General features: G+C 53.3%; 1 protein-coding gene across 4 annotated transcripts in view; it reads left to right on the top strand.

Moving 5' to 3' along the window:
• Positions 1-12698, top strand: part of PRMT1 (protein arginine methyltransferase 1) — a gene marked incomplete at its 5' end in the record, with an annotated part of 33030 nt that overhangs the window by 2595 nt on the left and 17737 nt on the right. The window contains 6 exons of one of the 4 annotated variants that reach the window (XM_082299817.1): positions 133-186; positions 2037-2138; positions 7418-7573; positions 9066-9129; positions 9815-9957; positions 10615-10702. In XM_082299817.1, the coding sequence (XP_082155943.1) occupies positions 133-186; positions 2037-2138; positions 7418-7573; positions 9066-9129; positions 9815-9957; positions 10615-10702 (607 nt within the window). Of the gene's footprint in view, positions 1-132; positions 187-2006; positions 2139-7417; positions 7574-9065; positions 9130-9814; positions 9958-10614; positions 10703-12698 lie in introns of all 4 variants that reach the window. The other 3 variants (XM_082299816.1, XM_082299819.1, XM_082299818.1) reach the window with 3 other exon arrangements.

Below are 12698 nucleotides of genomic sequence, written 5' to 3'. Positions count from 1 at the left end.
CCCATTTAGGATCCCTTAGCCCCATTTTAGGGTCCCTCAGCCCCATTTTGGGGACCCCCAACCCCATTTAGGGTCCCCCAGCCCCATTTTGGGGTCCCCCGGGGTGACGTCTGTGCCTTCCTCTTTCCCCAGAATTTTGTAGCCACCCTGGCTAACGGGATGAGCCTGCAGCCGCCACGGGAAGATGTAAATATCCTGCTAAACCCCCCCAAAATCCACCCCCGAGCCCCAAAAATCCCGAATTCCGGGAAAAACCCCGAAATTCCGGGGGGAAAAAGCGAAATTCCCAGAAAATGCCCCCAAAAATCCAGCCCTGAGGGCAGCCAGGGAGGGGCTTTGGGGGGTGATTGAGGTTGAAATCCCCCCCCAAAGTCCCAAAAAAACCCCAAATCCCAAAAAGAAACCAAACCAAAACTCCCAAAATTGTGGATAAAACCTCCCAAAATCCCCCAAAAATCAGCCCCAAAATGGTCCCAGGTGCAGCCAGGGAAGGGATTTGGGGGTTCAGGGAGGATTTTGGGGGTGCTTGAAGGGGAGTCTGAGGTCAAACCCTCCCAAAATCCCCCCCAAATCCCCAGAATCAACAAAATCCCAGGAAAAACGCCAAAAACCCTGGGGGAAAAAAATGAAAACTGCCCTAAAATCCCTCAAATCCCAGGAAAATAACCCAAAAAAAGTCCCAGAACGGCCCTGAGGGAGGACAGAGAGGGGAGCTGAGGTCAAACAGCACCAAAATCCCAAAAAATCCCTAAAAATCCCAAAATTCTGGGAAAAAAACCCCAAAATCCTGAAAAAACCCCACAAAATCTCAAAAAAAAAAAACCCCAAAATCCTTTAAAAAAGCCAAAATCCCAGAAAATTCCCCCAAAAACCAGCCCCAAAATGGCCCCAAGCACAGTCAAAAATGGGAATTTTGGGGGCTCCCCAAATTTTTGGGGGAATTTCCCCACTTAGGGTCCCCCCAGGACCCCAAAATCCCCCCCAAAAATTCAATTCATGCCAGAAAAAAATGGGAATTTTCGGGGTCTTCAGGAATTTTTGGGCTGTCCGGGATTTTGGGGGGGGGTCCCCACTTTGTGCCCCCCCCAGGACCCCAAAACCCTTCCAAGTAATGGGATTTTGGGGGGAATTTCGGGGATTTTGGTGGGGTTTTTGCAGGAATTCCAGGTTTTTCGGGGATTTTCGGGATCTCTGGGATTTGGGGGGGGTCCCCCCACTTTGTGCCCCCCCAAAAACCCTTTTCAACGTTGGGAATAATGGGATTTTTTGGGGATTTTTTGGGGATTTTTGTGGAACTTTTAGGGATTTTTAAGGGATTTTTGAGGGGTTTTTAGAGGATTCCTGTGGGATTTTTAGGGGATTTTTAAGGGATTCTTAAAGGATTTTTGTGGGATTTTTAAGGGATTTTTATGGGATTTTTAAAGGATCTTTTGGGGGATTTTGGTGGGATTTTTAGGGGTTTTTGAGGGATTTTTGTGGGATCTTAATGGGATTTTTTGGGATTTTTATGGAATTTTTAAGGGGCTTTTATGGGATTTTTAGGGATTTTTATGGGATTTTAATGGAATTTTTATGTGATTTTTGGGGGGATTTTTATGGGATATTTAGGGATTTTTAAGGGATTTTGGGGGGATTTTTATGGGATACTTAGGGATTTTTAAGGGATTTTTATGGAATTTTTTGGTGGGATTTTTACGGTATTTTTGTGGGATTTTTAAGGGATTTTTGTGAGATTTTTATGGGATTTTTTAGCGATTTTTGTGAGATTTTTATGGGATTTTTAAGGGATTTTTGTGAGATTTTTATGGGATTTTTAAGGGATTTTTGTGAGATTTTTATGGGATTTTTAAGGGATTTTTGTGAGATTTTTAAGGCATTTTTACGGGATTTTAAGGCATTTTTATGGGATTTTCGCAGGAATTCCGGGGTTTGTGGCTATTTTTGAGTGGGGGGGGGGGGAATTTGGGGGATTTTGGGGATCTGAAGGATCTGGGGGGGGGTCCCAGGGGCCCCCCCAAGCCGTGCCCCCCCCGCAGGTGTCGTGCCCGCCCGGGGAGGGCAGTGCCAAGCCCTCGGCCGAGGACATGACCTCCAAGGATTATTACTTCGACTCCTACGCCCACTTCGGCATCCACGAGGTACCAGAAATACCCCAAACTGCCCCAAAATCACCCCAAAAACCCCAAAATCACCCCGAGATCCGTCCCTGGGGGGGGGGGTTGGGGGGGTTTTAGGGGATTTGGGGTGGTTTTGGGAAGGGGAGTTGATTTTTACACCCACTGTGGCATCCACGAGGTATCAAAAACCCCAAAATCACCCCAAAAATACCCAAGAATACCCCAAAAATACCCCAAAATCACCCCAAAAATACCCAAGAATACCCCAAAAATACCCCAAAATCACCCCAAAAAACACCAAAATCACCCCGAGATCTGCCCTGGGGGGGATTTGGGGGGTTTTAAGGGGATTTGGGGTGGTTTTGGGAAGGGGAGTTGATTTTTACACCCACTGTGGCATCCACGAGGTATCAAAAACCCCAAAATCACCCCAAAAATACCCAAGAATACCCCAAAAATACCCCAAAATCACCCCAAAAGACACCAAAATCACCCCGAGATCTGCCCTGGGGGGGATTTGGGGGGGTTTAAGGGGATTTGGGGTGGTTTTGGGAAGGGGAGTTGATTTTTACACCCACTGTGGCATCCACGAGGTACAAAAACCCCCAAAATGCCCCAAAATCACCCCAAAAACCACCAAAATCACCCCGAGATCTGCCCTGGGGGGATTTGGGGGGGTTTAAGGGGATTTGGGGTGGTTTTGGGAAGGGGAGTTGATTTTTACACCCACTGTGGCATCCACGAGGTATCAAAAACCCCAAAATCACCCCAAAAATACCCAAGAATACCCCAAAAATACCCCAAAATCACCCCAAAAATACCCAAGAATACCCCAAAAATACCCCAAAATCACCCCAAAAAACACCAAAATCACCCTGAGATCTGCCCTGGGGGGGATTTGGGGGGGTTTAAGGGGATTTGGGGTGGTTTTGGGGGGGAGGTTGATTTTTACACCCATTGTGGCATCCACGAGGTATCAAAAACCCCAAAAATGCCCCAAATCACCCCAAAATCACCCCAAAAAACCCCAAAATCACCCTGAGATCTGCCCTGGGGGGATTTGGGGGGGTTTAAGGGGATTTGGGGTGGTTTTGGGAAGGGGAGTTGATTTTTACACCCACTGTGGCATCCACGAGGTATCAAAAACCCCAAAAATACCCCAAATCACCCCAAAAATACCCCAAAATCACCCTGAGATCTGTCCTTGGGGGAGGTTTGGGGGGGTTTTAAGGGGATTTGGGGTGGTTTTGGGGTGGAGGTTGAGTTTTGCACCCACTGTGGCATCCACGAGGTACCAAAAATACCCCAAAATCACCCCAAAAATACCCAAGAATACCCCAAAAATACCCCAAAATCACCCCAAAAATACCCAAGAATACCCCAAAAATACCCCAAAATCACCCCAAAAAACACCAAAATCACCCCAAAAAACACCAAAATCACCCCGAGATCTGCCCTGGGGGGATTTGGGGGGGTTTAAGGGGATTTGGGGTGGTTTTGGGAAGGGGAGTTGATTTTTACACCCACTGTGGCATCCACGAGGTATCAAAAACCCCAAAAATACCCCAAATCACCCCAAAAATACCCCAAAATCACCCCGAGATCTGCCCTGGGGGTGGTTTAAGGGGATTTGGGGTGGAGGTTGATTTTTACACCCACTGTGGCATCCACGAGGTATCAAAAACCCCAAAATCACCCCAAAAATACCCCAAAATCACCCCAAAAATACCCAAGAATACCCCAAAAATACCCAAAAATACCACAAATCACCCCAAAAATACCCCAAACTGCCCCAAAATACCCCAAAATCACCCCGAGATCTGTCCTTGAGGGAGGTTTGGGGGGGTTTTAAGGGGATTTGGGGTGGTTTTGGGAAGGGGAGTTGATTTTTACACCCACTGTGGCATCCACGAGGTACAAAAACCTCCAAAATGCCCCAAATCACCCCAAAATACCCCAAAATCACCCCGAGATCTGTCCTTGAGGGAGGTTTGGGGGGGTTTTAAGGGGATTTGGGGTGGTTTTGGGAAGGGGAGTTGATTTTTACACCCACTGTGGCATCCACGAGGTATCAAAAACCCCAAAATCACCCCAAAAATACCCAAGAATACCCCAAAAATACCCAAAAATACCACAAATCACCCCAAAAATACCCCAAACTGCCCCAAAATACCCCAAAATCACCCCGAGATCTGCCCTTGAGGGAGGTTTGGGGGGGTTTTAAGGGGATTTGGGGTGGTTTGGGGGTGGAGGTTGAGTTTTGCACCCACTGTGGCATCCACAAGGTACCAAAATCACCCCAAAAATACCCCAAAATCACCCCAAAAAACACCAAAATCACCCCGAGATCTGCCCTGGGGGGGATTTGGGGGGGTTTTAGGGGATTTGGGGTGGTTTTGGGAAGGGGAGTTGAGTTTTACACCCACTGTGGCATCCACGAGGTACCAGAAACCCCAAAAATGCCCCAAAATCACCCCAAAATACCCCAAAATCACCCTGAGATCTGCCCTGGGGGTGGTTTAAGGGGATTTGGGGTGGAGGTTGATTTTTACACCCACTGTGGCATCCACGAGGTATCAAAAACCCCAAAATCACCCCAAAAATACCCCAAAATCACCCCAAAAATACCCAAGAATACCCCAAAAATACCCAAAAATACCACAAATCACCCCAAAAATACCCCGAACTGCCCCAAAATACCCCAAAATCACCCCGAGATCTGTCCTTGAGGGAGGTTTGGGGGGGTTTTAAGGGGATTTGGGGTGGTTTTGGGGTGGAGGTTGAGTTTTGCACCCACTGTGGCATCCACGAGGTACCAAAAATACCCCAAAATCACCCCAAAAAACACCAAAATCACCCCGAGATCTGCCCTGGGGGGATTTGGGGGGGTTTTAAGGGGATTTGGGGTGGTTTTGGGAAGGGGAGTTGATTTTTACACCCATTGTGGCATCCACGAGGTATCAAAAACCCCAAAATCACCCCAAAAATACCCAAGAATACCCCAAAAATACCCCAAAATCACCCCAAAAATACCCAAGAATACCCCAAAAATACCCCAAAATCACCCCAAAAAACACCAAAATCACCCCGAGATCTGCCCTGGGGGGGTTTGGGGGTTTTAAGGGGATTTGGGGTGGTTTTGGGAAGGGGAGTTGATTTTTACACCCACTGTGGCATCCACGAGGTATCAAAAACCCCAAAAATACCCCAAAATCACCCCAAAATACCCCAAAATCACCCCGAGATCTGCCCTGGGGGGGATTTGGGGGGGTTTTAAGGGGATTTGGGGTGGTTTGGGGGTGGAGGTTGATTTTTACACCCACTGTGGCATCCACGAGGTACCGAAATTGCCCAAAATAAGCTCAAAGTCACCCAAAAATCACCCCAAAATCCAGCCTGGGGGGTTCCGAGGGGGTTTGGGGGATTTTGGGGGATTTTTTGGGGAGAGGTTCGGCTCCTCCCCCCATTTCGGGATCCATGAGGTACCAAAGGCACCCCAAAATCACCCAAAAAACCCCAAAATGGCCCCAAAATCCAGCCTGGGGGGGCTGTGCTGGGGTCCTGAGGGGATTTGGGGAATCCCGGGCGGATTTTGGGGTTCCCCAGGTGGATTTTGGGGTTCCCTGGGGTGATTTTGGGGTTCCCCCAGTGATTTTGGGGGGGTTCCCTGGGGTGATTTTGGGGTTCCCCCGGTGGATTTTGGGGTTCCCTGGGGTGATTTTGGGGTTCCCCAGGTGGATTTTGGGGGGGTTCCCTGGGGTGATTTTGGGGTTCCCCAGGTGGATTTTGGGGTTCCCTGGGGTGATTTTGGGGCTCCCTGGGGTGATTTCGGGGTGGTTCCCTGGGGTGATTTTGGGGTTCCCTGGGTGATTTTGGGGTTCCCTGGGGTGATTTTGGGGGTTCCCTGGGTGATTTTGGGGTTCCCTGGGGTGATTTTGGGGTTCCCTGGGGTGATTTTGGGGCGCTTCCCTGGGGTGATTTTGGGGTGGTTCCCTGGGGTGATTTTGGGGTTCCCTGGGGTGATTTCGGGGTGGTTCCCTGGGGTGATTTTGGGGTTCCCTGGGGTGATTTTGGGGTTCCCTGGGTGATTTTGGGGCTCCCCCCGGTGATTTCGGGGCGCTTCCCTGGGGTGATTTTGGGGGTTCCCTGGGATGATTTTGGGGCTCCCTGGGGTGATTTCGGGGTGGTTTCCTGGGGTGATTTTGGGGTTCCCTGGGTGATTTTGGGGTTCCCTGGGGTGATTTTGGGGGTTCCCTGGGGTGATTTTGGGGTTCCCTGGGGTGATTTTGGGGCGCTTCCCTGGGGTGATTTTGGGGTTCCCTGGGTGATTTTGGGGTTCCCTGGGGTGATTTCGGGGCTCCCCCCGGTGATTTTGGGGGTTCCCTGGGGTGATTTTGGGGGTCCCCCCGGTGATTTCGGGGTGGTTCCCTGGGGTGATTTTGGGGCTTCCCTGGGGTGATTTTGGGGTTCCCCAGGTGGATTTCGGGGGGTTCCCTGGGGTGATTTTGGGGTTCCCTGGATTATTTTGGGGCTTCCCTGGGGTGATTTTGGGGTTCCCCAGGTGGATTTCAGGGGGGTTCCCTGGGGTGATTTTGGGGTTCCCTGGGTGATTTCGGGGGGGCTTCCCTGGGGTGATTTTGGGGTTCCCCAGGTGGATTTCGGGGGGGTTCCCTGGGTTGATTTTGGGGTTCCCCCGGTGATTTTGGGGTTCCCTGGATGATTTTGGGGGTTCCCTGGGGTGATTTTGGGGTTCCCTGGGGTGATTTTGGGGCGCTTCCCTGGGGTGATTTCAGGGTTCCCTGGGTGATTTCGGGGGCGCTTCCCTGCGATGATTTCGGGGCTCCCCCCGGTGATTTTGGGGCGCTTCCCTGGGGTGATTTCAGGGCTTCCCCCGGTGATTTCGGGGGGGCTTCCCTGGGGTGATTTCGGGGCTCCCTGGGTGATTTTGGGGTGCTTCCCTGGGGTGATTTCGGGGCTCCCTGGGTGATTTCGGGGCGCTTCCCTGGGGTGATTTTGGGGGTTCCCTGCGATGATTTCGGGGCTCCCCCCAGTGATTTTGGGGCGCTTCCCTGCGATGATTTCGGGGCTCCCCCCGGTGATTTTGGGGGTTCCCTGCGATGATTTCGGGGCTCCCCCCGGTGATTTTGGGCCGCTTCCCTGCGATGATTTCGGGGCTCCCCCCGGTGATTTTGGGGCGCTTCCCTGCGATGATTTCGGGGCTCCCCCCGGTGATTTTGGGGCTTCCCTGCGATGATTTCGGGGCTCCCCCCGGTGATTTTGGGCCGCTTCCCCGCCGCCAGGAGATGCTGAAGGACGAGGTGCGGACGCTGACCTACCGCAACTCCATGTTCCACAACCGGCACCTGTTCAAGGACAAGGTGGTGCTGGACGTGGGCAGCGGCACCGGCATCCTCTGCATGTTCGCTGCCAAGGCCGGGGCCCGCAGGGTCATCGGGGTAATTCGGGCTTTTTGTAGGAATTGGGGGGGGTCCTGGAGGAAATCTGGGGGATTTGGGAGCAGTTGGGCAGAGACCTGGGGTTCCCAGGAGGAGTTTTGGGAGATCCCAGATGGATTTTGGGGTGGCCTGCGGGAGATCGAGGGGATTTAGGGGATCCTGGAGAGGTTTTGGGGGAAATTTTAGGGACATTTGGGGGATTCTGGTGAAGTTTGAGCTTCTCCAGGGGAGGTTTGGGGGTGTTCTGGGGGCTCCTGAGGAGGTTTTGGGGGTCTCACGGTGGGTTTTGGGGGGTCCCAGGGGGTTTTGGGGGTCTCAGGGTGGATTTTGGGGATCCCAGGGGGTTTTGGGGGTCCCAGGGTGGATTTTGGGGGTCCCAGGGTGGGTTTTGGAGGTCCCAGGGTGGATTTTGGGGGGTCCCAGGGGGCTTTGGGGGGTCCCAGGGGGGGTTTTGGGGATCCCAGGGTGGGTTTTGGAGGTCCCAGGGTGGATTTTGGGGATCCCAGGAGGTTTTGGGGGGTCCCAGGGGGGATTTTGGGGATCCCAGGGGGTTTTGGGGGTCCCAGGGTGGATTTTGGGGATCCCAGGAGGTTTTGGGGATCCCAGGAGGTTTTGGGGGGTCCCAGGGGGGATTTTGGGGATCCCAGGGTGGGTTTTGGGGGTCCCAGGGTGGGTTTTGGGGGATCCCAGGGGGTTTTGGGGGGTCCCAGGGGGGGTTTTGGGGGGTCCCAGGGGGTTTTGGGGGATCCCAGGGGGTTTTGGGGGTCCCAGGGTGGATTTTGGAGGTCCCAGGGTGGATTTTGGAGGTCCCAGGGTGGATTTTGGGGGTCCCAGGGGGTTTTGGGGGGTCCCAGGGTGGATTTTGGGGATCCCAGGGGGTTTTGGGGGTCCCAGGGTGGGTTTTGGAGGTCCCAGGGTGGATTTTGGGGGATCCCAGGGGGTTTTGGGGGGTCCCAGGGTGGATTTTGGGGGGTCCCAGGGGGTTTTGGGGGTCCCAGGGTGGATTTTGGGGATCCCAGGGGGTTTTGGGGGTCCCAGGGTGGATTTTGGGGGTCCCAGGGTGGATTTTGGAGGTCCCAGGGTGGATTTTGGGGGATCCCAGGGGGTTTTGGGGGGTCCCAGGGTGGGTTTCGGAGGTCCCAGGGTGGATTTTGGGGGATCCCAGGGGGTTTTGGGGGGTCCCAGGGTGGATTTTGGGGGTCCCAGGGTGGATTTTGGAGGTCCCAGGGTGGATTTTGGGGGATCCCAGGGGGTTTTGGGGGTCCCAGGGTGGGTTTTGGGGGGTCCCAGGGTGGATTTTGGGGGTCCCAGGGTGGATTTTGGGGATCCCAGGGGGTTTTGGGGGTCCCAGGGTGGATTTTGGGGGATCCCAGGGGGTTTTGGGGGTCCCAGGGTGGGTTTTGGAGGTCCCAGGGTGGATTTTGGGGGATCCCAGGGGGTTTTGGGGGGTCCCAGGGTGGATTTTGGGGGTCCCAAATCCCCCCTCCCACAGATTGAGTGCTCAAGCATCTCCGACTACGCCGTCAAGATCGTCAAGGCCAACAAACTGGACCAAGGTGAGAGCCCCAAAATCACCCCTGGAGCCCCAAAATCCACCCAGAGCCCCAAATAAGCCCCAAGTGACCCCAAAATTCCTCCCAGACCCCCCCCCCCAAATCCATCCAGGCCTACGAAAATCCCATCCCCAAACCACCCCAAAATAACTCCCACACCCCCAAAATCCCTCCCAGAACCCCAGGAAACTCCAAAACCACCCCAAAATCACCCACAAATAACCCCCAGACTCCCCAAAATCCCTCCCAGAACCCCAGGAAACCCCAAAACCACCCCAAAATCACCCACAAATAATCCCTAGACCCCCCAAATCCACCCCAGGAAACCCCAAAACCACCCCAAAATCACCAGAGGGACCCGAAAAATCCCCCTCAAACCCCCCAAAATCACCCCCAGAACACTCAAAATCATCTCTGAATCACCCAAAATTCCCTCTGGACCCCCCCCAAATCCACCCAGAAGCCCAAAAAATCATCCCAGAACAACCCCCAGCACCTCAAAATCCCTCAAAATCCACCCAAAATCCACCCAGACCCCCAAAACAACCCCCCCAGCCCTCCCTTCCCTCCCGCCAAAATCCCTCTTCAAAACCCCTTAAAAAATCCCAAAAAAATCCCAAAAAATCCCCAACCCCCCCCCCGAGTGCTGTCCCAGTGTGGAATTTTCCCGATTTTGCCGTTTTTCCAGTGGTTTCCATCATCAAGGGCAAGGTGGAGGAGGTGGAGCTGCCGGTGGAAAAGGTCGACATCATCATCAGCGAGTGGATGGGCTACTGCCTGTTCTACGAGTCCATGCTGAACACAGTCATCTATGCCCGGGATAAATGGCTGGTGAGAGCCCCAAAATCCCAGGAATTCACCCCAAAAATCCCTGGAGTATTCCCAGAAATCCCCGGCAACCAAAACCCCCCAAATCCCCCGGTTTTTGGTTATTCCTTCACAAGTCCGCGTTCAAAAAATGTCATTTCTGCAGGGAAAGTGGCCCCAAAATGCACCCAGAGCACCTCAGAATGCACCCAAAATCCCAGGAATTCACCCCAGAAATGCCTGGATCCATCCCCCAAATTTTAGGGACCCCCCCCCAGACCTCTTTCTAAATTTTGGGACCCCTCCCCAAATTTTGGGATCTCCCCCGCAAGACCTCTCTTTTCACCCCTCTCATCCCAACTCCCAAGCCCTGGGGAGCCCCCAAAATCCCCCTAAAATTCCCAAAAAATTCCCAGAAAATTTTGGGGAACCCCCTGGACCCTCCTCCCAAATTTTGGAGACCCCAGACCCCTCCCCAAAATTTTGGGACTCTCCCCCCAAATCTCCTTTTCCACCCTCCCTCATCCCAACTCCCGAGCCCTGGGGAGTCCCCCAAAATCCCCCCAAAATTCCCCAAAAATTTCAGGAACTTCTTTGGACCCTCCCCCAAATTTTGGAGACCCCCAGAAATTTTGGGGATCCCCAAAAACCCCTCCCAAAAAAATGTTTTCCCCTCCCCAGACGCCGGACGGGCTCATCTTCCCCGACCGGGCCACACTCTACGTGACGGCCATCGAGGACAGGCAGTACAAGGACTACAAAATCCACTGTGAGGACCCCAAAATTTGGGGAGGGGGCTCCCAAAATTTAGGGGAGGGGTCTGGGGGATCCCCAAAATTTTTGGGGAATTTTTTGGAATTTTTTGGGGGGGCAATTTTTGGGTGGGATTTTGGGGGGCTCCCCAGGGCTCGGGAGTTGGGATGAGGGAGGGTGGAAAGGGAAGTCTGGGGGCGGGGTCCCAAAATTTGGGGAGGGGTCTGGAGGGATTCCAAAATTTGGGGGAGGGTCCAGGGGGTTCCCCAAAATTTTCTGGGAATTTTTTGGGAATTTTAGGAGGGATTTTGGGGGTTTCCCAAGGCTCGGGAGTTGGGATGAGAGGGGTGGAAAGGGAGGTCTGGGGGGGGGTCCCAAAATTTGGGGAGGGGTCTGGGGGGGTCCTAAAATTTGGGGAGGGGTCTGGAGGGATTCCAAAATTTGGGGGAGGGTTCAGGGGGTTCCCCAAAATTTTCTGGGAATTTTTTGGGAATTTTAGGAGGGATTTTGGGGGCTCCCCAGGGCTCGGGAGTTGGGATGAGGGGGGTGGAAAGGGAGGTCTGGGGGGGGGGGGTCCCAAAATTTGGGGAGGGGTCTGGGGGGGTCCTAAAATTTGGGGAGGGGTCTGGGGGAGTCCCAAAATTTAGGGGAGGGTCCAGGGGGTTCCCCAAAATTTTCTGGGAATTTTTTGGGAATTTTAGGAGGGATTTTGGGGGCTCCCCAGGGCTCGGGAGTTGGGATGAGGGGGGTGGAAAGGGAGGTCTGGGGGCGGGGTCCCAAAATTTGGGGAGGGGTCTGGGGGAGTCCCAAAATTTGGGGAGGGGTCTGGAGGGATTCCAAAATTTGGGGGAGGGTCCAGGGGGTTCCCCAAAATTTTCTGGGAATTTTTTGGGAATTTTAGGAGGGATTTTGGGGGTTTCCCAAGGCTCGGGAGTTGGGATGAGAGGGGTGGAAAGGGAGGTCTGGGGGCGGGGTCCCAAAATTTGGGGAGGGGTCTGGGGGGGTCCTAAAATTTGGGGAGGGGTCTGGAGGGATTCCAAAATTTGGGGGAGGGTCCAGGGGGTTCCCCAAAATTTTCTGGGAATTTTTTGGGAATTTTAGGAGGGATTTTGGGGGTTTCCCAAGGCTCGGGAGTTGGGATGAGGGGGGTAGAAAGGGAGGTCTGGGGGGGGGGTCCCAAAATTTGGGGAGGGGTCTGGGGGGGTCCTAAAATTTGGGGAGGGGTCTGGAGGGATTCCAAAATTTGGGGGAGGGTCCAGGGGGTTCCCCAAAATTTTCTGGGAATTTTTTGGGAATTTTAGGAGGGATTTTGGGGGTTTCCCAAGGCTCGGGAGTTGGGATGAGGGGGGTAGAAAGGGAGGTCTGGGGGGGGGGGGTCCCAAAATTTGGGGAGGGGTCTGGGGGGGTCCTAAAATTTGGGGAGGGGTCTGGAGGGATTCCAAAATTTGGGGGAGGGTCCAGGGGGTTCCCCAAAATTTTCTGGGAATTTTTTGGGAATTTTAGGAGGGATTTTGGGGGTTTCCCAAGGCTCGGGAGTTGGGATGAGAGGGGTGGAAAGGGAGGTCTGGGGGGGGGACCTCCCAAAATTTGGGGAGGGGTCTGGGGGGGTTCCTGAAATTTTTTGGGAATTTTTTTTGGAGGGATTTGGGGCCTCCCAGGAGTTCCAAAATTGGGATAAAAACATTGGAGGAAGGAATCCGAGGACAGAAAAAAACGGGAATTTTCGGGGGGAATCCCCAATTTTTTTTTTTGGGATGGGGTCTGAGGGATCCCAAATTTTGAGGGAGGGTCCAGGGGGGTTTTCTGAAATTTTTTTGGGCATTTTCCTTGGATTTTGGGAGGGATTTGGGCACTCCCAGAACCTCCAAAATCGGGCTAAAAACCCCAGAGAAGGAAGGGAAAAACCGGGAATTTTTGGGGCGTGGAGCCTGGGAATTTTTTCGGGAAGATCCCAAACTTTTTGCGAGGATCCAGGTGGGAATTCCCAAAAATTTCAGGGCTCTCCCGGGACC

The sequence above is a fragment of the Coloeus monedula genome (assembly GCF_965178545.1).
Source record: "Coloeus monedula genome assembly, chromosome: 34".
NCBI classification, from domain to species: domain Eukaryota; kingdom Metazoa; phylum Chordata; class Aves; order Passeriformes; family Corvidae; genus Coloeus; species Coloeus monedula.
The sequence above is the reverse complement of the archived record's forward strand: the minus strand, read 5'-3'. Positions and strand labels throughout refer to the sequence as shown.